At 42.0% G+C, this 25,422-nt stretch overlaps 1 protein-coding gene across 2 annotated transcripts in view; it reads left to right on the top strand.

Moving 5' to 3' along the window:
- The first annotated feature begins 2,777 nt into the window (after positions 1-2,777).
- Positions 2,778-25,422, top strand: part of LOC115150494 (RNA-binding motif, single-stranded-interacting protein 2) — a 65,051-nt gene continuing 42,406 nt past the window's right edge. Inside the window, exon 1 of one of the 2 annotated variants that reach the window (XM_029693856.1) lies at positions 2,778-2,980. In XM_029693856.1, coding sequence (XP_029549716.1) covers positions 2,909-2,980 — 72 coding nt within the window. In that variant the 5' untranslated portion in view covers positions 2,778-2,908. The remainder of the gene's footprint in view (positions 2,981-25,422) is intronic. The other variant, XM_029693855.1, reaches the window with a different exon arrangement.

Genomic DNA, 25,422 nt, shown 5'->3' with positions numbered 1-25,422 from the left:
AAAGCTTAGGCTTATGCATCAATGTAGCCTATATGAATTGCACAAGAATGATACATTTATGGATTTTTAAAGTTATTGTTTCTCTTTATTTAATGACCCTAAACCCGTCCGGCCCGCGGATATAACCGTGGGAACTGTGGGTTATGAGTCAACCAGCACATCACTATTGTTCATAACAAAATCCTTCAATATTGCCAACCACATGAATCCCTTTTTTATTGACAAGATTAGCAAACTTAGGCATGACATCCAAACAACAAACCCTGAGCCTTCATGTCCATGTATAACTGTCACGTCCTGACCATAGTAAGGTGTTATTTTCTATGGTAGAGTAGGTCAGGGCATGACAGGGGGTGTGTTTTTCTATGTTTTGTATATCTATGTATAGGTTCTAGTTTTCTATTTCTATGTTGTTTTTTGGGAGGATGATCTCCAATTAGAGGCAGCTGGTCCTCGTTGTCTCTAATTGGAGATCATACTTAAGTAGGTTTTGTTTTCCATCTGTGTTTGTGGGTAGTTGTCTTCTGTTTAGTTTATGTACCTGACAGAACTGTGCGCTTTCGTTTTCTCTTTGTTATTTTTCCTTTAGTGTTCTGAGTTAAAATAAATATTCATCGTGAGCAATCAACACGCTGTGAGCAATCAACACGCTGTGCTTTGGTCCCCTCTCTACGACAGCCGTTACAATAATGGACCAAATAATGAAAGACATGCACTGTAATGCACTGTACGCTGATGAGACTCAACTGTATACAAAACAGCTATGACAGTAAAATAAATAACTGGCACCCTTAACATAGAGCTCCAGTCAGTTTTACAATGGGTAACTAGCAGTAGGCTGGTGCTAAAAATCTCAAACTAAAAACATTGTTTTTGGGACATATCACTCACTCAACCCTAAACGTCATCTAGATCTATTACTGAATAATGTGGCGATTGAGCAAGCTGAGGAGACTGCTGAGTGTAACCCTGGATAGCAAGCTGTCGTGGTCAAACCATATAGACTCAATGGTTGCTAAATGAGGAAGAAGTCAGTCTATGATAAGGTGTTGCTCAACTTTCTTCACATCTAAATCCACCAGGCAGGTTCTACAGGCCCTAGTTTTGTCGCACCTGGACTACTGCCTAGTTGTGTGGTCATGTGTGGCAAAGAAGGACATAGGAAAACTGCACATGGTCCAGAACAGAGCAGCAGGTATTGCACTTGGATGTACATGGAGAGCAAATGTCAGAGGTTTGCATGTCAGTCTCTCCTGGCTCAAAGTTGAGAAGAGATTGACTGCATCACTATTGGTCTTTGTGCGAGGTGTTGATGGATTAAAGGTACCAAACTGTCTGTTCAAGCAGTTAGCACACAGTTCGGATACTCATCAGTACCACACAAGACATTTAGCCAGAGGTCTCTTCACAGTCCCCAGTTCCAGAACAAAGTCTGGGAAACACAGTATTAAATAAAGCCATGACTAAATGGAACTCTTCCACCCCAGGAAACTCAAGCTAGCAATAAAAATAGATTAAAAACGAACAGATAAAAGAACACCTTATGGCACGACGAGGTCTGTGAAGAGACAGACATTTGTATATAGTTTGTATTTGTATTTTGCATTGTATTGTATTATGTAGTGTTATGTATATTATGCATTGTATGTATTTTATTTGTTGTGCTTTGTTTCCTGTTCGGACCCCAGAATCCTTATAAAATACTAAATAATACAAATGTATCTCTCACTTGTGCACACACTTTCATAAACACACACACATACACATATACACTATACAAACACACAGACAATACTTGGGCACCTTAGAGGTAATCAGTTTGGATTTACGAGCAAAACACTGGGATAGGAGGGGGTTTCTTAGCAACGGCCTGTTGCTGTCCAAACAATGTTAGCATCGTCAAAACGACTGGCTGTGCCAGACCGGGGTTTTGCTGAGTGCAACAATGTCACTTGTGTTGTGAGTCCCTGTCTGCAGCCAGTCAGTGGTATGCTCCAACCCAACAGCTGTCAGGCAGACAGACTTAGCCTACAACTCTGAGTCACAGACACAGTGACACACTCTCGCTCACACACACTAGGCTATGCATGCACTCATACACACATGCAAGCATATTTTTTTAAAGGGGTGTTATACTGAATTATGAGCCCTGAATTACATAAAGTACATAAAATACACACATGAAAATATAAATACAAAATGCAAGCAGGAAGAAGAACACGGTCATAAAAAAACATATTCATCAGTAATAAGGTCCTCAATCAGCTTTCTGCATTGCCCGAGATAATTGCCACGGCTACGGGAAGATGGTGCTGTCTTATTCTTCTCTGCTCTGCTGACCAGCATTTTGCACTATTTTGTTAGGATTTAAAAAATATATATTATACTTTTTTTCTCTGATTTAGCCACCCCCATTAGCACCCCTAAACTATATTTTCAGAGTTTTAATTTTACCTTTATTTAACTAGGCAAGTCGGTTAAGAACAAATTCTTATTTTCAATGAAAGCCTAGGAACAGTGGGTTAACTGCCTTGTTCGGGGTAGAACGACAGATTTTTACCTTGTCTGCTCGGGGATTCGATCTTGCAACCTTTCGGTTACTAGTCCAACGCTCTAACCACTAGGCTACCTACCGACCCAACATAGCAGTTGCTTCCCCAACATAGCCCTACAGACTTTATGTTTCGTTCATTCAGTAACCGTTCCATCTTATGTTTCGTTTATCAGTAACCGTTCCATAGACTGTTGGGTTTGGCGCGCTAGGACCCAGACGTGTGAAAAAGCACCGCTTGGCCGCGGCAGCAGCATTGGCGGCAGCGGGACTTGCATCGCTCCCAAGCTTCCCGAGCTGCTGACGTCAGCTGGCAGCCTGGGCTGTTCTCGCCGCACTGGACATAGCGCCGAGAAAATGCTGCTCTCCGTACCGCCAAGGGCAGATATCAATCCATACATCGGCTATAACAGCAGAAACAGCAAAAAGGTAAACCCTTTCAGGATTTTCTGTTTTTCTTGCGCTCTCGGTCACCCAGTAGGGCATTACGCCCCCGTATCAGTTGCGACAGAAACCTATGTAGAGCATGACAGTAGCTTATACAGTGTCCTTGAAAAACAAAGTCTACAAAATAAACTTAAGTCTTCGTAGAGAAAATTGCTGCTCACTATTTTGCACCCCCACAGTGGTATGTGTAAAAACGGCTATTCGATGGTCTGGGCATCTATGCATCCTTAATATGCATTTTTTATTTCCTATATGGGAGTTACACCGTAGAGAGAAAGGATGTCGATAGGATTATGTTCAGTCAGAAAAAGTCAATAGTGGATACAAACTTTTATGAGTAACTGTACGGTATTGGGACAGTGTTGAGCGAATGTGCATAAATGTGAATCCCGAATAGGTGGGGGCGGGGAGCAGAAGAAGGAGAAGGATAATGTGTTATTCAGTGTAGCCTTAAGTGATTTCAGTCTCATTTTCAGCATGGTTGTCAATGAACAGTGATATCAATAGTGTAAAATCAAGTATCTATTGTCTACGCAGCCGCGTTAGTTTGGCAAAGTATTTTTCATTTTTTTTAATGAAAGGCACAGTTGCCCCACCCCTTGAAAAACCCCACCATTGTGACGATGCTTACTTTTCCCATACTATGAATAGCCAAACAACACTTATATTACATTTATAATACTGAGTCGTTGTAGCCAACAATAATCAATCTGCAATTGAAACGCTACAAATCATGTCAGGGTTAGACATTATGAACCGTTGTAATATAAAATATATACATTGTACCACGAATGCAAGAGTGAAAATGTGTTTTATAGCCTAACTATTAACTAGATATTACAATGTTGTTACAACATACAGCACCAGTCAGAAGTTTGGACCCACCTACTTATTCAAGGGTTTTTCTTTATTTTTACTATTTTGTACATTGTAGAATAATAGTGAAGACATCAAAACTGTGAAATAGCACATATGGAATCATGTATTAACCAAAAAAGTGTTAAACAAATCAAAATATATTTGAGATTCTTCAAAGTAGCCACCCTTTTCCTTGATGACAGCTTTGCACGCTCTTGGCATTCTCTCAACCAGGTTCACCTGGAATGTTTTTCCAACTTGAAGGACTTCTCACATATGCTGAGCACTTGTTGGCTGCTTTTCCTTTACTCTGAGGTCCAACTCATCCCAAACCATCTCAATTGGGTTGAGTTCAAGTGATTGTGGAGGCCAGGTCATCTGATGCAGCACTTCATCACTCTCCTTCTTGGTCAAATAGCCCTACTAGCATAAATGTTGCATTCAAAAGAAACACAATACAAGATCAAAGCCAAAGCTATTGGGTTCTATTAATGCAACACCTAAAATATTTGATAAATGATGCTGTAGTCAGAATCGTTTCATTACAAATAGGCGAGAGATAAATGCAATCATGTGTTTTAATAGTTGTTCTGATGAAGTGACAGGTCACCATCATTTACAGCATTTTAGTCTCTCTCTGGAATATCAATGTAGCCTATGCCTACATTAGAGCTATGCAATTAATATTAATATTAATGTCTTGACATGATTTCAAATGGAACTTGATATTGTAAGGCGTTTTATTTAACTTAACTAAATTACGATTAAGATGTACAGTGGGGTCTGAAATGATTGACAACCTTGATAAAGATGAGCAATAATGACTTACTGAAATAAATAATTCAAGTACTGAGCTATATTGTATGCAAAACAAATTGGGAAATTATATTATTTTATATTAATACAATTGCACAGAGAACAAGATTTTGTTTAACAACTAATATTTTTCTTTCTAAAAAAGGTAGGGGTCAAAATTATTGACACCCCTCAAGATTCTTATAAATAAAATAGTCAAAAGTGTAGTGTTTAGTCCCATATTCCTAGCACACAATGACTACATCAAGCTTGTGACTCTACAAGCTTGTTGGATGCATTTGCAGTTTGTTTTGGTTGTGTTTCAGATTATTTTGTGCCCAATAGAAATTAATGGTAAATAATGTATTGTGTCATTTTGGAGTCACTTTTATTGTAAATAAGAATAGAATATGTTTCTAAACACTTCTACATTAATGTGGATGTTACCATGATTACGGATTATCCTGAATGAATAGTAAATAATTGAGAGTGAGAAAGTTACAGAGGGTCAAAGATCATACCCCCAAGACACGCTAATCTCCCTGTAATTGGTAATGGTGAGAGGTTAGCATGTCTTGGGGGTATGATCTTTGATACAAATTGTTTTATTGTATTATTTTGAGCATGCGATATAGCTGAGTATTTAAATTATTTTAGTTATTGCTCATCTTTATCAAGGGTGTCAAGCATTTCGGACCCCACTGTATCTCCTCAGCTTTTCAAATTCTGCACATTTCAGGGTTGGTTATGTGGCTCTTGGATGCTTTTACACATAGTCTTTTTACTGTAAAAACTAGTGATGCACCGATATGACATTTTTGGCCGATACTGATATCTGATATTTTCCTTGCCAACAAAAAAAAACGATACCGATAACCGATATAAAACATTTTTGCGGCCTTTTAAGCATTCTAGTACAGTTAAATAGTTAACACACACACATGGACTAAGGCACTGCATTTCACTACAGCCCCTGGTTCGAATCCAGGCTATATCACATCCGGCCGTGATTGGGAGTCCCATAGGGCGGCGCACAATTGGCCCAGCGTCGTCTGGATTTGGCCGTCATTGTAAATAAGAATTTGTTCTTAACTGACTTGTCTAGTTTAATAAAGGTTACACACATACACCACACTGACCAAAACGTTATTTTGTTGGCATTTACGTTTGTCCCCATTACCAGTAAAACATAATCAAAACCTTTTTCTTTCACTAACTTGCTGTGCCGTTTCATTGTTCATTTTTTCAGTCGTTTCATTCTCAACCAGGATTTCTTTGGAACGCCGTTTGGGTCTTTGCGTGTCAAAGAAAATACACGTAAAATAACACTATTTGATGTTTCAAATAACACTATTTGACGTGTCAACACTGTAAGACGTGCCAAATAAGCTTGTTGACCAATCAGGACCTGAATATGACTGCACGTCACATAATAAATTATGCGTTCATCCATTTTTTACGTAGTTATTACACATTGATTACACTATCACTCGTATTTCATATGTCACAACGATTCATCGATACGTATGCTATGATGCTGGTAAAGTTGTCTCGCGCACCAACTGTGCTGGTCATAAAAAAAGCCAGCTAGCTCATGGATGCAAACAATGTTCTTCCCCAAAAACATAGCAACACGACATAATCTGTTTCAGTAGCTATAGTTAGCTAGCTAACTATATAGCTGGGTGTCATCATCAAAATTAACCCTAATTTATAAGACAGTTCTTATTTGATTAATGGTGGTAGGACCCATCTATGTGAAGCTAGCCACAATAAGGATTAGCCACAAGAGTGGACTTTGCGGTTAGCCTTCAAAATAAAAGTATGTCATTGACAGTGAATCAAATAAATACAAATAGTAGAATTATGCCATAATTGAATAGATCATGCTAAACGAGGTTGGAATGTTGTTATATAAAATCAACAAAAGACAATAATTTGTTCATTTGACAAAAATCTGTTGAAATCTCACTGGATGTATTATACTTTAGAATTGAATTGGGGGCATACTTATTTCACTGGACAGACTTACCTATGGATTGTGGATCAATGACATGGGCTATCAGTCTACTCAGTGACACTCAGAGAGCGTTAGCATCGTAGCTCTTATTGCAAGACTCTGAAACAACTGTGAATTGAGCCACATTTATTGTCAACCTATGTGTATTGAACACTATTCCCGAGGAAAAACAATACTGCGTGAATGTTTTGGAGTCTGATAACTCTGAGGAAGACGTTGGGAAAAAATATATTTGGTATTGAGTAGACTGGTACCCCATTTCATTGATCCCCAATCCTTAGGTAAAGCTGTACAGTGAAATAGGAATGTCAATACAGACAACAGGCTGACTGGGGAGGTGATTTCACACAGTCACAGTCCCGCGATAAGCGCTACAACGCTAATATTTGTGTAAACTGTTCACAGTTATGTTTTGTGGGTGTCACCGAGTAGACTGATAGCCCATTTCATTGCTTCACATTCTAACCTTGTTTAACATTATCCAGTCTAAATATGGCATGATTCCACCAATTGTAACCTTCTGCATCATTTTCAAATAGTTACTTTTATTATGAAGGCAAACCGCAAATTCCACTATTGTGCCTAATCCTTATTGTGGCTAGCTTCACAACACATAACCCGGTCTGGTCGAGCATCAGTAGCCAGATGAAGCTAGCTGGCTGCTTATAACGTTAGCTTTGGGCAACAGGGTTAAGTAGCTGGCTAACTATTTATTTTCATGAACTGAAGTTCAATTTCAATAGGCAAACAACAAGTGGCTACCTAGCTAATACTTACTCACAAGGATTCCTAAATCATTGCTAAGAATAATGCAAATGACTGCAGTTTCTACTGGTCATTGTTTTCAGGCTGGTTATATTGGTGCTAGCTTATTATTATTATTTTAAGCGTCAAATATTGTTATTTGATGTCTATCTTTTTGGACACGCAAAGACTCAAACGGCGTTCCATAGTATGCATGTCGTGAAGCTAATAGCAGTCACGCTATTACTGTGTAACTCCGGTAGGGCAACATCTGAAAAATAGTGCACTTGGTAGTGTCTACCGGTGCTCGACAGGGTCGACGAAAGCCAACATCATCCACGACAGAGAACGGTTGATTGTCAAGGGCAATGAATTCCATTATCTTGGCATTAATGGATTTCGCCTTTGAGTTGTCTCGCTGAAATTTTCTTACTCTTTTTAAATGACTGCTCGACTTGTTGACTGCTCAAACCACACAGCAGACATTGTGTGGGCTAGTTTAGGCAGTGCTGTGTTGCACGTGTAGCGCAACATTTTACGTGGTGTGATTACGTCATGTACCTACGTTATATAGGTATGCACGTCAGCTTTGACATCGGTTTTGCACATTGGCGTTAAACTAGAAATCAAATCAAACTTTATTTGCCACATGCGCTGAATACAACAAGTGTAGACTTTACCGTGAAATGCTTACTTACAAGCCCTTAACCAACAGTGCAGTTCAAGAAGAAGAAATTGTTTACCAAGTAGGCTAAAATAAAAGTAGTAATAAAAAGTAGCACAATAAGAATAACAATAACGAGGCTATATACAGGGGCACTGGTACCGAGTCAGTGTGTAGGGGTACAGGCTAGTTGAGGTAATCTGTACATGTAGGTGGGGGCGAAGTGACTATGCACAGGTAACAAACAAACAGCGAGTAGCAGCAGTGTAAAAGGTGGGGGGGGGGGTCAATGTAAATTGGCCTGTGGCGATTTTTATGAATTGTTCAGCAGTCTTATGGCTTGGGGGTAGAAGCTGTTGAGGAGCCTTTTGGTCCTAGACTTGCTGCTCCAGTACCGCTTGCCGTGCGGTAGCAGAGAAAACAGTCTATAACTTGGGTGGCTGGAGTCTCTGACAATTTTATGGGCTTTCCTCTGACACCGCCTATTATATACAGTTGAAGTCGGAAGTTTACATACACCTTAGCCAAGTACAGTTAAACTCAGTTTTTCACAATTCTTGACATTTAATCCTAGTAAAAATTCCCTGTGTTAGGTCAGTTAGGATCACCACTTTATTTTAAGACTGAAATGTCAGAATAAATGTAGAGAGAATGATTTATTTCAGCTTTTATTTCTTTCATCACATTCCCAGTGGGTCAGAAGTTTACATACACTCAATTAGTATTTGGTAGCATTGCCTTTAAATTGTTTAACTTGGGTCAAACGTTTCAGGTAGCCTTCCCCAAAGCTTCCCACAATAAGTTGGGTGAATTTTGGCCCATTCCTCTTGACAGAGCTTGTGTAACTGAGTCAGGTTTGTAGGCCTCCTTGCTCACACACACTTTTTCAGTTCTGCCCACATATTTTCTATAGGATTGAGGTCAGGGCTTTGTGACGGCCACTCCAATACCTTTACTTTGTTGTCCTTAAGCCATTTTGCCACAACTTTGGAAGTATGCTTGGGGTCATTGCCAATTTGGAAGACCCATTTGCGACCAAGCTTTACTTTCCTGACTGATGTCTTCGAGATGTTGCTTCAATATATCCACATAATTTCCCTGCACCAGTCCCTCCTGCAGCAAAGCACCCCCACAACATGATGCTGCCACCCCCGTGCTTCACGGTTGGGATGTTGTTCTTCGGCTTGCAAGCCTCCCCCTTTTTCCTCCAAACATAACGATGGTCATTATGGCCAAACAGTACTATTTTTGTTTTATCAGACCAGAGGACATTTCTCCAAAAAGTACGATCTTTGTCCCAATGTGCAACTGCAGACTGTAGTCTGGCTTTTTTTATGGCGGTTCTTGGAGGAGAGGCTTCTTCCTATGCTTAGCGGCCTTTCAGGTTATCTCGATATAGGACTCGTTTTACTGTGGTTATAGATACTTTTGTACCTGTTTCCTCCAGCATCATCACAAGGTTCTTTGCTGTTGTTCTAGGATTGATTTGCACTTCTCGCACCAAAGTAAGTCATCTCTAGGAGACAGAACACGTCTCCTTCCTGAGCGGTATGACGGCTGCGTGGTCCCATGGTGTTTATGTTTATACTTGCGCACTATTGTTTGTACAGATGAACTTGGTACCTTCAGGCGTTTGGAAATTACTCCCAAGGATGAACCAGACTTGTGGAGGTGTACAATTTTTTTCTGAGGTCTTGGCTGATTTCTTTTGATTTTCCCATGATGTCAAGCAAAGAGGCACTGGGTTTGAAGGTTGGCCTTGAAATACATCCACAGGTACACCTCCAAATGACTCGAATGATGTCAATTAGCATGTTCATTTTCTGGAATTTTCCAAGCTGTTTAAAGGCACAACTTAGTGTATGTAAACTTCTGACCCACTGGAATTGTGATACAGTGAATTATAAGTGAAATAATCTTTCTGTAAACAATTTTTGGAAACATTACTTGTATCAGGCACAAAGTAGATATCGTAGCCGACTTGCCAAACTATAGTTTGTTAACAAGAGATTTGTGGAGGGGTTGAAAAGCGAGTTTTAATGACTCCAACCTAAGAGTATGTAAACTTCCGACTTCAATTGTAGGTCCTGGATGGCAGGAAGCTTGGCCCCAGTGATGTACTGCGCCGTTCGCACTACCCTCTGTAGCGACTTATGGTCAGATGCCGAGCAGTTTCTATACCAGGAGGTGATGCAACCGGTCAGGATGCTCTTGATGGTGCAGCTGTAGAACCGTTTGAGGATCTGAGGGCCAATGCCAAATCTTTTCAGTCTCCTGAGGTTTTGTTATGCCCTCTTCATGACTGTCTTGGTATGTTTGGACCATGATAGTTTGTTAGTGATGTGGAGACCAAGGAACTTGAAACTCTCGACCCACTCCACTACTGCCCTGTCCATGTTAATGGGGGCCTGTTCGGTCCGCCTTTTCCTGTAGTCCACGATCAGCTCCTTTGTCTTGCTCACATTGAGGGAGAGGTTGTTGTCCTGGCACCACACTGCCAGTTCTCTGACCTCCTCCCTATAGGCCATCTCATCGTTTTTGGTGATCAGGCCTACCACTGTTGTGTCGTCAGCAAACTTAATGATGGTGTTGGAGTCGTGTTTGGCCACATGGTCGTGAGTGAACAGGGAATACAGGAGGGGACTAAGTATACGCCCCTGAGGGGCCCCAATGTTAAGGATCAGCATGGGAGATGTGTTGTTGCCCACTCTTACCACCTGGGGGCGGCCCGTCAGCAAGTCCAGGATCCAGTTGCAAGGTTAGGTGTTTAGTCCCAGAGTCCTTAGCTTAGTGATGAGCTTCGTGGTCACTATGGTGTTGAACACTGAGCTGTAGTCAATGAACAGCATTCTCACATAGGTGTTCCTTTTGTCCAGGTGAGAGAGGGCAGTGTGGAGTGCGATTGAGATTGCGTCATCTGTGGATCTGTTGGGGCGATATGCGAATTGGAGTGGGTCTAGGGTGTCCGGGAGGATGCTGTTGATGTGAGCCATGACCAGCCTTTCAAAGCACTTCATTGCTACCACGTGGCGGTAACCATTTAGGCAGGTTACCTTTGCTTCCTTGGGCACAGGGACTATGGTGGTCTGCTTGAAACATGTGGGTATTACAGACTTGGTCAGGGAGAGGTTGAAAATGTCAGTGAAGACACTTGACAGTTAGTCCGCGCATGCTTTGAGTACACGTCCTGGTAATCCGTATGTCCCAGCGGCTTTGTGAATGTTGACCTGTTTAAATGTTTTGTTCACCGAGAACATTATCACACAGTCATCCAGAACAGCTGGTGCTCTCGTGCATGCTTCCGTAATAGTTTTCAAGCCCTGCCACATCGGGCCGATACCAATGTTGGCATTTTTAGCTAATATCTGCCGATTCTAATGTGTTCACTGATTTAAAGTGCATCCCTAGTAAAAGCACAACACAACAGGGAAAACTCACATTATTGAATTACTGATTTATGTATTTGCAGTGTATAATGTGGCCTGTCTGTCATTCATTTGCCTGTGTTGCTTGCTTGCCAATAGGTATTTGAGTAGTTTTTGACATCACCCCCAAGCTTCTCTGTCCTGTTGTGCAGGCCTGTCTGTGGCTGTTGTGCTTACCTTTCCTCTATGAGAGCCTGAGGTAATTTGTATAGCTTGATGGAGGAAGTTGTGGAGAGAGAGAGATGTTTACTGTTCATTTCAAATAATTTTTTGTTTATGTTGTTTTGTGTCTTCTCACTTTTGTTTATTGTTTATTTCACTTGCTTTGGCAATGCAAACACATTTCCCATGCCAATAAAGCCCCTTTGAATTGAACTGGAAAAGAGAGAGAGAGATGCAGGACAGAATGAATACCACAGACTGTGATGATGCTAATTTTAGCAGTGCGTTGTCATGTTTTGACAGTTTGTCTTTCATTTATAGACAATCATGTCTGCTGCATCATTGCACTAAAACTGAAAGAACTAACATGTTCAGTTATCATACAATTGGCATCATTTTGTTACTGGAGTAAGAGTATTGTGATTGAGAGATGAAGTGATTGAGTTTCCCCTTCTGGACATTCTTAATGGTTCTGTTTGTCAGGAACCCATAGCACAGTCGTGATACTGGAGAACCAATGGGCAGTGTTAGAAATGGGGGGGACCAAGGGAATTGAACCAGTGTGAACCATTATGTATGTCAAATATATTATGATACATTTATTGAGAGATGGAATATAATGATGAGAACAAGCCATGAGCACTTCAAGGGGAAGAAAAAATAGTATTTATTCAGTGACAGTTTAAGTTCATAGATCTTGAGATTTGAAAAATAATGAAGTAGAGAGAGAGAGAGGTGTTTCCCTTGTTCTTATCCCTATTGTTTATTGTCTATTGCGTTTGCTTTGACAATGTAAACATAAGTTTCCCATGCCAACAAAGCCCTTTGAATTGAATTGAATTGAAAATTGATAGTGAGAGAGAGAGAGAGAGAGAGAGAGAGAGAGAGAGAGAGAGAGAGAGAGAGAGAGAGAGAGAGAGAGAGAGAGAGAGAGAGAGAGAGAGAATGGGAAGTTGACACTTTGCATTACCTTTTTTACATATTCTCAGCACAGACAGATTTCTGTTCCCTGTACTTCATTAATACAGAGGTAGGAAGAATGCTGACACCCACACACACTGTGTCGTGGACCTGGAGTTCACTAAGATGTCAAGTTCTCATGTGGAGAGATTTCTTACATATCATCCTCCCTCTGTTCCTCTCTACTTTCCCATCCTTCTCCCTCACTCTCTCTCCGGCTCTCTCTTTTGCTTCTCTATCTCACCCTCTCTCTCCCTTCTCTCTTTCTTTCTCTCTCTCTCTCACTCCCTCTTTCTCTCTTTCTCTACCTCTCTACCTGTCTGACGTTCCTGTATACCTGAGCGTCCAGCAGGAGTATATAAAAGACAAAGACAAAATAAAGGGCGTGCTGAGCTGAGGGCTGAAAAAAGAGCCCGTTGTGTGTGTGTTGATTAGCCAACCAAATGGCACCAGGGGTTTGGTTACTGTGGTGCCTCCAGATTCATCCACCCCTCCTCCCCTGCCTGCACTCCTACCTAAATTATTCTCCCAAATAAATATAATTAATGGTCAGTTTGTTTTGGTCCTGTCCTGAATTTCCTGGTGGAAAATACAAAACGAGGATGCAGGTTAATCCAAAACCAAGGATCGAATGTGTTTATTCTGCTCTTTTGTATGTGCACATTTGCGTATTTCACAACCAAATTTCGTACTCAAATAATGTGACCGAATGATGATAGAATGGAAGTTGTCATTTTCAAGGCAAGTGTTAATACTGTGTATGCTGGTGTTAAGTGCTAAAACCTGCGATAAAATAAAGTATACAGAAGTCATGGTGCCTTGTCTTTGTAAGAAGACACCTTTCAGTATATACACATGGAGAAATTCTTAAGGTTATTTCTTTACGGTCTCATTTCAAGTGACTAAGTAAAAAAAAAAATATATATATATATATATGACTAAGTATTAGAACGCAACGTAAAAATAAACTTCAGCAGAAGTATTTTGAGGGAAAGATCTGTGTGTTTCATCCTAAGATCCCCTGAGGAGGCCTGGTGGATGTGAGGCCCTGCATGCCTTTCCTTTGAATTAATCTATTTCATACTTTCACTTTCAACCCACCTAAACCTTTGAAATATCATCAACATTAAAGGATACTAGCCCTAATGCAAACCAGGGCACTTATTTCCAGTTCTGTTTTGGCTTTCAAGTTTCTTTCTTTGATGCAGAGAGATCTGAGTTGGGTAGACATTTTGGAATCTAAAACAATATGCTCAACACAACAACAGGTGTTTGTTCGTATGTCTGAACTGCTCACTGTTGTGTCTCTTGTCCTGACCAGTTTGCCTTCATCCATAAAGTATTTGATTTTACTGCATGTGTAACTGGTGTGAAATGGCTACGTAGTAATGGTGCGCGCTAGTAGTGTTTCAATCGGTGACGTCACTCCCTCTGAGACCTTGAAGTAGTTGTTTCCCTTTCTCTCCCTTTCTCTGCTTTTGTGGAGTGATAGGTAATGATGCTTCGTGGGAGGCAGGTGTTGATGTATTCAGAGGGTCCCTGGTCCGAGCCCAGGTTGGGGCAAGGACAGGGATGGAAGACAAACTGTTACATTGATGCTGTTGACCTGGATCACTCAGTTGGGCTCTGCCCAGCTGCTGGGGTTGTTGCGGAGAAGGAAGTAGTGGTGGCTATTCAGCATGATAAATGTCCATCGGGGGCAGGGTAGATGTCTGTTGGGGGGTTCTAATGGGGGAGCAGCAGGGGTTATGGAAGCGGGGATAACTGGCCGTGGCTCGGGTGGCTGAGGTCCCTGATGATTTTCTTGGCCTTCCTGCGACACCTGGTGTTGTAGTAGGTGTCCTGGAGGGCAGGCAGTAGGCACCCAATGGTACTTTCGGCTGAGCGTACCACCCTCTGTAGTGCCTTGCAGTCAGAGGCGGTGGATATGCCGTACCAGGCTGTGATGCAGCTCGACAGTATGCTCTCGATGATGCTCCGGAGAACACTGTGAAGGCCCTCGGGGACAGGCCAAATTTCTTCAACATCCTGAAGTTGAAGAGTCGCTGTCGTGCCTTCTTCACCACGGATTCCGTCTGGTTTGACCATTTTAGCTCCTAGGAGATGTGTACGCCGAGGAACTTGACATTTTTGACCGTCTCCACAGCGGCTCCGTTGATGAAGATGGGGGCGTGCTCAACCTGGTTCCTCCTGATGTCTACAATCAGCTCCTTTGTTTTGCTGACGTTGAGGGAGTGATAGGTAACGATGCTTCTTGAGTGACTGTTGTCGATGTTGGCAGAGGGTCCCTGGTTTGAGCCCAGGTTGGGGCAAGGATAGGGACTGAAGTGATTCTGTTTCACATGCACATAGATTCTTAGCAAATGTAGCCAAACCAAATCATCAAAATAATATTTAAGCTTAGTTATATAGTGCATTCGGAAACTATTCAGACCCCTTCCCTTTTTCTACATTTTGTTTTACGTTACAGCCTTCGATCTACAGTCGTGGCCAAAAATGTTGAGAATGACACAAATATTAATTTCCACAAAGTTTGCTGCTTCAGTGTCTTTAGATATTTTTGTCAGATGTTACTATGGAATATAATTACAAGCATTTCATAAGTGTCAAAGGCATTTATTGACAATTACATGAAGTTGATGCAGAGTCAATATTTGCAGTGTTGACCCTTCTATTTCAAGACCTCTGTAATCCGCCCTGGCATGCTGTCAATTAACTTCTGGGCCACATCCTGACTGATGGCAGCCCATTCTTGCATAATCAATGCTTGGAGTTTGTCAGAATTTGTGGGTTTTTGTTTGTCCACCCGCCTCTTGAGGATTGACCACAAGTTCTCAATGGAATTAAGGTCTGGGGAGTTTCCTGGCCATGGACCCAAAATATCGATGTTTTGTTCCCCCGAGCCACTTAGTTATCACTTTTGCCTTATGGCAAGGTGCTCCATCATGCTGGAAAAGGCATTGTTCGTCACCAAACTGTTCCTGGATGGTTGGGAGAAGTTGTTCTCGTAGGATGTGTTGGTATCATTCTTTATTCGTGGGTGTGTTCTTAGGCAAAATTGTGAGTGAGCCCACTCCCTTGGCTGAGAAGCAACCCCACACATGAATGGTCTCAGGATGCTTTACAGTTTGCATGACACAGGACTGATGGTAGCGCTCACCTTGTCTTCTCCGGACAAGCTTTTTTCCGGATGCCCCAAACAATCGGAAATGGTATTCATCAGAGAAAATGACTTTACCCCAGTCCTCAGCAGTCCAATCCCTGTACCTTTTGCAGAATATCAGTCTGTCCCTGATGTTTTTTCTGGAGAGAAGTGGCTTCTTTGCTGCCCTTCTTGACACCAGGCCATCCTCCAAAAGTCTTCGCCTCACTGTGCGTGCAGATGCACTCACACCTGCCTGCTGCCATTCCTGAGCAAGCTCTGTACTGGTGGTGCCCTGATCCCGCAGCTGAATCAACTTTAGGAGACGGTCCTGGTGCTTGCTGGACTTTCTTGGGCGCCCTGAAGCCTTCTTCACAACAATTGAACCGCTCTCCTTGAAGTTCTTGATGATCCGATAAATGGTTGATTTAGTTGCAATCTTACTGGCAGCAATATCCTTGCCTGTGAAACCCTTTTTGTGCAAAGCAATGATGACGGCACGTGTTTCCTTGCAGGTAACCATGATTGACAGAGGAAGAATAATGATTCCAAGCACCACCCACCTTTTGAAGCTTCCAGTCTGTTATTCGAACTCAATCATCATGACAGAGTGATCTCCAGCCTTGTCCTCATCAACACTCACACCTGTGTTAACGAGAGAATCACTGACATGATGTCAGCTGGTCCTTTTGTGGCAGGGCTGAAATGCAGTGGAAATGTTTTTTGGGGATTCAGTTCATTTGCATGGCAAAGAGGGACTTTGCAATTAATTGCAATTCATCTGATCACTCTTCATAATATTCTGGAGTATATGCAAACTGCCATCATACAAACTGAGGCAGCAGACTTTGTGAAAATTAATATTTGTATCATTCTCAAAACTTTTGGCCACGACTGTACACACAAAACCCCATAATGACTAAGCGAAAACAGGGGTTTAGAAATGTGTGCAGATTTATTAAATATAAAAACAGAAATACCTTATTTACATAGGTATTCAGACCCTTTGTGATGAGACTAGAAATTGAGCTCAGGTGCATCCGTTTTCCATTGATCATCCTTGAGATGTTTCATCAACTTTATTGGAGTCCACCTATGGTACATTGACTTGATTGGACTTGATTTGGAAAGGCACACACCTGTCTATTTAAGGTTCCATAGTTGACAGTGCATGTCAGACAATAACCAAGCCATGAGTTCCAAGGAATTGTCCGTAGAGCTCTAAGATAGGATTGTGTCGAGGCACAGATCTGGGAAGGGTAACAAAAAACTTCTGCAGCATCGAAGGTCCCCAAGAACACAGTGGCCTCCATCATTCTTAAATGGAAGAAATTTGGAACCACCAAGACTCCTCCTAGAGCTGGCCGCACGGCCAAACTGAGCAATTGGGGGCTGAAGTGTCTTGGTCAGGGAGGTGACCAAGAACCAGGAGGTCACTCTGACAGAGCTCTAGAGTTCCTCTGTGGAGATGGGAGAACCTTCCAGAAGGACAACCATCTCTGCAGCACTCCACCAATCAGGCCTTTACGGTAGAGTGGCCAGACGGAAGCCACTACTAAGTAAATGGCACATGACACCTTGCTTGGAGTTTGCTGAAAGGCACCTAATGGACTCAGACCATGAGGAACAAGATGGAACTCTTTGGCCTGAATGCCAAGGCTGTAATCGCTGCCAAAGGTGCTTCAACAATGTACTGAGTATAGGGTTTGAATACTTATGTCAATGTGATATTTCTAAAAACCTGTTTTTGTTTTGTCATCATGAGGTTTTGTGTGTAGATTGATGAGGGAAAAAAACGATTTAATCCATTTTAGAATAAGGCTGTAACGTAACAAAATGTGGAAAAGTCAAGGGGTCTGAATACTTTCCATATGCACTGTACAGTACAATACCCCATAATGACAAAGCAAAAACAGGTTTTTAGACATTTTTGCCCCCCCCAAAAAACTGAAATATCACATTTACGTACGTATTCAGGTCCCTTTACTAAAAACCTGTTTTTGAATCGTCATTATGGGTTATTGTGTGTAGGTTGATGAGAATTGTATGTAGAAATGATGAGATAATACAAATAAACAAAAACATTTAGAATAAGGCTGTAACATAACAAAATGTGGAAAAAGTGAAGGGGTCTGAATACTTTCCGAATGCACTGTAATTCAAGTAAACATTCCCTCTTTGGATTTTCTCATAAATAGACCATTGCAGTATGTCATTTTAAGATAATGCATGATTTTTGTTTTGTTTTTGAGGTTAACATAAATACAATTACATTGTTATAAACATGCATTTACTGTCTTCGCCGTGATATCAAATACTTCTTATTTCAACATGCAGAAATGTAACATAGATGCCTGGTTCTATACTTTTCTGATACATTGTACTTTAGAAAGAAACATTTTCATTCTGTTTCAGCAGAAATGTATGCCTAAAATGACACCTTTCTATCTATTTCCTTCTGTTTTCCCCTCCAGTCCTGCTAACATCTATATTTAGTATCTCTGCCAGTAAATCTTCTGTTGGGTGTCTGTGCTTTGTTACAGACTTGGTATATCTGGGCTGTGTTAGATTGTCTCCTTTGTATGCCCTGTATAAAGTCACGTAAAGAAACATGTACAAACCTTTTGTCCCCCAGGGGCCTTCTCAAACATGGATACATTGCTATTTACAGCTACACCAACTACCAGGGGACATTATCAGACACTACACCTTTATGCATTGTAAGCTGGGCTGGTGTAGTAAATGGGTGGGATAGGTGCAGTAAGTTCTACTGGTGTAGTGGATGGGTGGGACAGGTGAAGTAAGTTCTACTGGTGTAGTGGATGGGTGGGATAGGTGCAGTAAGTTCTACTGGTGTAGTGGATGGGTGGGACAGGTGAAGTAAGTTCTACTGGTGTAGTAGATGGGTGGGATAGGTGCAGTAAGTTCTACTGGTGTAGTGGATGGGTGGGACAGGTGCAGTAAGTTCTACTGGTGTAGTGGATGGGTGGGATAGGTGCAGTAAGTTCTACTGGTGTAGTGGATGGGTGGGACAGGTCAAGTAAGTTCTACTGGTGTAGTGGATGGGTGGGACAGGTGCAGTAAGTTCTACTGGTGTAGTGGATGGGTGGGATAGGTGCAGTAAGTTCTACTGGTGTAGTGGTTGGGTGGGATAGGTGCAGTAAGTTCTACTGGTGTAGTGGATGGGTGGGATAGGTGCAGTAAGTTCTACTGGTGTAGTGGATGGGTGGGATAGGTGCAGTAAGTCAGTGAGTAAGATAAACTCTGCTGGTGTAGTGCCTTGACACTGGATCAACTTGGCCGGTGCAGTCTCCTTTGTCCTTTTGGCTCTGCTCCCACTGTATGTTTATCTAGCTCTGTCATTGTTTAATGCGACAGACTTTGAAAATGGTCTCTCCCTTCATTGCCAATCGCATGAGTAGTCCAAGGAAGAGAGAGAGAAAGAGAGAGAGAGTCCTTGGAGAAAGCACAACTATCTGAAATATGATGCCAAGCACTGCAGTGATGCCAGGCACTGACTGCCTCACATTTTGTTAGATCTCATAAGCTGCTATGGGCCACTGTTTTAAAGGCAGGATCTGGTTCCCCCAGCCTCTGCCACCTGCCACATGCAGCTAAAACTCTGCATGTGTATATTCTGACATCAGTATGCCTACATGAACATTACGCATGTATGTGGGACAGAAAGTCTAAGAAATGGAACAGAGAGAGACAGGAAGGAGCATGGGTGAGGGATGCAAGAGAGAGAGAGGAAAGAGAAAGAAGAAGGCGAGAACAGTAGGTGAGCGATAAAGAGGAAGTAAAGATAAAGAGATGGAGAGAGAGATAGAGAGAGGAATTAAACATAAAGAGATGGAGAGAGATATATAAAGCCCCTTTGAATTGAGAGAGAGAGAAAGACAGAGAAAGAGAGAGAGAGGTTTCATGGACGAGTCTGGACTGGAGCCTGGTGTCCTCCGTCACCTGGTAGAAATGTAGAGCGGCTGGCTGGCTGGCTGATGAAAATGACTGCATGATAAGATCAGGAGCAGACAGAAAAAGTATGTCCTGTCTGCCTCTGTACTCTGTACCAGCCTGCCGACAATAAACCACAGCACAGGAACGTTCAGCCAATGTTCAGAGTAACATTTGCCTGTCACCTGAGGCAAAAATACAGCCAGGTTGGCAATAATTACTTCCTTTTACTGTAATCAACCAAGCCTTTTGCTTTGTGGTTGTACCAGTGTGTTGGCTGGAGAACAGGAGAGGGAAAAACAAGTCTTTCATAAGGTGGATCGGAGAGAGCACAGTAGTAGAATAGATGGATTGTTATCAGATAAATTATATATTTAAATAGGTAGAATGGTTTAGTTTTAATATCAAATTGACTGATTGGGTTTAACATAGCAAAAGTGTTAAGCATTTGACTATAAGTATTTGGTCTAAATGTACTCAAATGTAGGCAATTTCATTGGATCTGAAAGAGTATTTCTAGTTTATCTAATCCCTCAACTAACCGAATTTCGTATTTTGAAGATAATTTAATCTGGACCCAACTGGAGGCTGCCTCAGTCAGACAGTTAACAAATCTGTGTGTCACTCAGTTGGTCAATCAGACAGACAGACGGTCAGTCAGTGGACTCTCCTTTTGGAGGTGGGAGCAAATGCTCCAGCTATAGGATACAGGAAACTAGCCATATCCCCTGATGACAAGCCCAACAGGAGACAGAGATAGAAACAGACAGACTAGAAGCAAGACATACAGACAGACAGTAAGTAGAGAGTTAGATTTAAGGGAGAATGGGCTTGTGTGCTAGGATTTCCTGAAACTAATTAACAACAGGGAGGTCCTGGCAAGCCAATTAAATGATCAGTGAAAAGCAGTGGCTTTTTTCACAGGCCCTTTTTCTGCCTATCATGGAGGAAGTGGGGAATATATGAATTTATTATAGGTTGTTTGATTTATGGATCGGGAAGCAGGAAGCATTTCAGTGTAGGCCTAATGCAGATTGGGTAGCCTAGTCTAAGTAGAAATTGTCAGGTTGGTAGCGGAGAAACTGTTGAAGGAAAAAATGTTGAGGCTTACTTATGGTGTTGTCCTGTGTGTGTGTGTGAATTAATGAATGAATTACATTTTATTTTTGTGTCAAATCGCCAGTTCTCAACCCATCCCATAATTAATACATACGCAAACATTACAATAATTCACTGCAATAATTCAGTGATAATTCTTCTGGTGTTCTGTGCAGTGTGCACCGCATATAGATTGTGTGTGTGTGTGTGTGTGTGTGTGTGTGTGTGTGCGTGCATGCGTGCGTGTGTGTGTGTGTGTGTGTTTTGTTTGTGTACAGTGAGGGAAAAAAGTATTTGATCCCCTGCTGATTTTGTACGTTTGCCCACTGACAAAGAAATGATCAGTCTATAATTTTAATGGTAGGTTTATTTGAACGGTGAGAGACAGAATAACAACAAAAATATCCAGAAAAACGCATGTCAAAAATGTTATAAATTCATTTGCATTTTAATGAGGGAAATAAGTATTTGACCCCTCTGCAAAACATGACTTAGTACTTGGTGGCAAAACCCTTGTTGGCAATCACAGAGGTCAGACGTTTCTTGTAGTTGGCCACCAGGTTTGCACACATCTCAGGAGGGATTTTGTCCCACTCTTCTTTGCAGATCTTCTCCAAGTCATTAAGGTTTCGAGGCTGACGTTTGGCAACTCGAACCTTCAGCTCCCTCCACAGATTTTCTATGGGATTAAGGTCTGGAGACTGGCTAGGCCACTCCAGGACCTTAATGTGCTTCTTCTTGAGCCACTCCTTTGTTGCCTTGGCCGTGTGTTTTGGGTCATTGTCATGCTGGAATACCTATCCACGACCCATTTTCAATGCCCTGGCTGAGGGAAGGAGGTTCTCACCCAAGATTTGACGGTACATGGCCCCGTCCATCGTCCCTTTGATGCGGTGAAGTTGTCCTGTCCCCTTAGCAGAAAAACACCCCAAAAGCATAATGTTTCCACCTCCATGTTTGACGGTGGGGATGGTGTTCTTGGGGTCATAGGCAGCATTCCTCCTCCTCCAAACATGGCGAGTTGAGTTGATGCGAAAGAGCTCCACTTTGGTCTCATCTGACCACAACACTTTCACCCAGTTGTCCTCTGAATCATTCAGATGTTCATTGGCAAACTTCAGACGGGCATGTATATTGGTAACACACAGCGTAGTGTGTTACCAATTGTTTTCTTGGTGACTATGGTCCCAGCTGCCTTGAGATCATTGACAAGATCCTCCCGTGTAGTTCTGGGCTGATTCCTCACCGTTCTCATGATCACTGCAACTCCACGAGGTGAGATCTTGCATGGAGCCCCAGGCCGAGGGAGATTGACAGTTCTTTTGTGTTTCTTCCATTTGCGAATAATCGCACCAAATGTTGTCACCTTCTCACCAAGCTGCTTGGCGATGGTCTTGTAGCCCATTCCAGCCTTGTGTAGGTCTACAATCTTGTCCCTGACATCCTTGGAGAGCTCTTTGGTCTTGGCCATGGTGGAGAGTTTGGAATCTGATTGATTGATTGCTTCTGTGGACAGGTGTCTTTTATACAGGTAACAAGCTGAGATTAGGAGCACTCCCTTTAAGAGTGTGCTCCTAATCTCAGCTCGTTACCTGTGTAAAAGACACCAGGGAGCCAGAAATCTTTCTGATTGAGAGGGGGTCAAATACTTATTTCCCTCATTAAAATGCAAATCAATGTATAACATTTTTGACATGTGTTTTTCTGAATTTTTTTGTTATTCTGTCTCTCACTGTTCAAATAAACCTACCATTAAAATTATAGACTGATCCTTTCTTTATCAGTGGGCAAACGTACAAAATCAGCAGGGGATCAAATGCTTTTTCCCCTCACTGTATGCTCTGAAAACTAGAGGGGTCACAGGATAAGGCAACTACTATGAGTTAGTCTGAGGGGGCTGCATGGTCAGAGAGACAGGTTTGGAATGCAGACCCACACTCTAGACTGTGTAAATGTAAGCAAGCACCTGTGTGGGTATTTACAGTATTCATGACAAGCAGAAAGTTACAGGCTGAGTAGCAACTAGGTTTGGTATATCGGAAGCTGCTCCAGTCCACCAAGCATCCCACATACCTGTCCTGCTGGACTCATAATCCCTCATTTTGGCAAACAGAGAGGAATGTGATTTCTCTGATCTTCCACAGCAGCTGTGTGTACAGCCCTAGTCTGCTGAATTAAAGGGTACTGTAGTAATCATGTGTTACTCTTACCCTGTGAGATTTCAAGTTCCTATAAAGATGTATAAATGGGCACATCATTCCTGCATTTTTTTCTTTCTCACATAGCATATACACACACACCCCAACATATTCAGTCATTTCTAGAGTACATACAAGCATGTAATGATCGGTATTCATGTATTCATTACAAAAAAAAGAGTGCAAAATGTATTTGCTGGAACATGATTGCACACCATTAACACCAACGTGGGTTTGCCAGTGTGTGCGTGTGTGTACCTGTGCATGTGTATGAGAGCGAGAGAGAGAGGAATACAACTCCCCCTTGTCTTATTGTGTATTAATTTGACCAGGGCATGCCTCCATGTCATCTAACATGAGCAAACAGAGAGAATCTTTTCATACTGAATCAGCATCGGAGAAAGAGGGGATTAAGCCTTGGAGAAATGAGCCTGGCAGTCTGTGCTGCAGGGGGGGGGTGTCTGTCGGGGTGCCAGTGGTGGCTCATATAGGGAGGGGTCAGGGGGGTGTTTGAGGGGACACAAAGGGGGACACTGTGCCTCCATGAATAGGGTTCAATTAGCGAGATTCATCCCTTGCTCTTGACTCGCCCATCTGCGTCTCAACCTCCCCTTTTGTCCCCTTGGTGCAGCTCATCCACTGGGCCTGGTTTAATTAGAACCCCTTCAGGAGAGACAGGCAGCTAACAGGAGAGGAGAGGGCCTCTATAAGAGAGCTATACTCTAGGCAGGATTCTACACAACACCCTGGAATAAGCTACTGGAGAGAGGATGGCAGGGTTGAGGAGCTTTGGGGAATGTTTCATAAGTCAGACGATGACACGTGGCTGGTAGATTTTGTAAAAATGGCATTAAAACACACAAAAAAATTCACACACACACACACACACACACACACACACACACACACACACACACACACACACACACAAACTCCTTCACAATGACAAACACTCTCAGCCTCTACGTCACTGGTGTTAATTTGCTGTTGTAGGAATGTTTATGCGAGACTGTTAAAAGCATTGTGTAATGTTATTGCATCAATATAGTTGTTTTGGAAATTACTATATTCCTGGGAAGAACACTCATTCCAAATGTACTCAAACCATTATTACTGACAGAAAAAAAACTATTTCAGTCAACAGTTGTGAAATAAAAATTACTGGATTCAAGTGAAGCAAAAACAGTCCAACTATTCCAGACTCATTCATGGGAAAATTCTGTTTTGCCTGTTGCACAATGCTCCATGTTTGTGTTTAGCGACTCACAGTGTGTTGAATAACTGATCCTCCCCATAGGCTATTGTAGCACCATCCAGAATGCTGAAGTGCTATAGGGAGAGTTTTCATAGGCTGTAGTAAAGCTGTTATAAATGCATTAAGCAGCTTGTTATAAACAGTTATAGCAGGTCAGAGAATGCTGCTGTTCTGTGCCAGGCTCAGCTGACGGGGAACTCTTCTCAAATAGTATTTTGTGAATCATCATTGGGAGCTCTCCTGTCTCCTCATTTCCCCTTTGCTGTGACATATATAACCGCGGTGCTTATGAACATACAGACCTTGGACCTAGTGTGGACTGAGCTGACCTCATTGTTTGAATTGTTTACTTTTTTCCCCCAGGGAGTCGAGCAACAGTTAGCTATGCTGTATTGTTGAGGAGACAATTGACTGAGAGAGAGAGGAGTGAGAGGGAAATGTCTGAACAACTGAGTTAAACCTGTGGTTGTGGACTAGAGATAAAAGACTGTAAGCCCGACCAGATGTTTGTATCGTGTTTTGAAGTGCTCTCTTTATACAGAGAGTGTGGTATGGGAGAAAGGACAGCTCATGACTTCTCACAAAGAACAAAAGGGAAAAATAAATGTTGGTGTATGTTGTTCTTTGAATCATTGGGTTTTGCTGTGGAAAGCAGAGGAATCTTCTGTGGTTTTCAAAGTTTTGATAGTGAAAAAAGGAGCAGTTGCCCAGTATGGAGTAAGCAGAAAAGAGGCCCATTTTACCAATATGACCTAGACAGCAAAGAGGCCCCATGTTCACTTCAGAATGCAGTATTGGTGAGTGTTGACATGAGGGCTGTGTGATATCGTTTTACGCTTCTCTCACACAATCGCCTGTCTCTTGAGCCACCATTTTGAAGCTATGTTCGCTAAAAACCGTGGTTTGAGTTTTAGTCCTTTTGAAAGGTAACAGCTGTAACAATTCAAAGCACGCTGTGAATAATTTATGAAAATGTAAGATACCTGAACTGAATATACTCCCACACATGTTCTTAACTGGCTAGAAAGAGAAGAATCTTCCAACTCACACTCCTACCATTTTATAAGATTCTTCCATTCCAAAATCATGACTAAATCCTTTATCATCTTCATGGTCTACCAGAAGACCCAAGGGAGCTTTAGTGCCTTC

Source organism: Salmo trutta, chromosome 16 (assembly GCF_901001165.1).
Source record: "Salmo trutta chromosome 16, fSalTru1.1, whole genome shotgun sequence".
Taxonomy (NCBI): domain Eukaryota; kingdom Metazoa; phylum Chordata; class Actinopteri; order Salmoniformes; family Salmonidae; genus Salmo; species Salmo trutta.
Note: the sequence above shows the minus strand (reverse complement) of the source record. Positions and strands in the feature narration are given on the sequence as shown.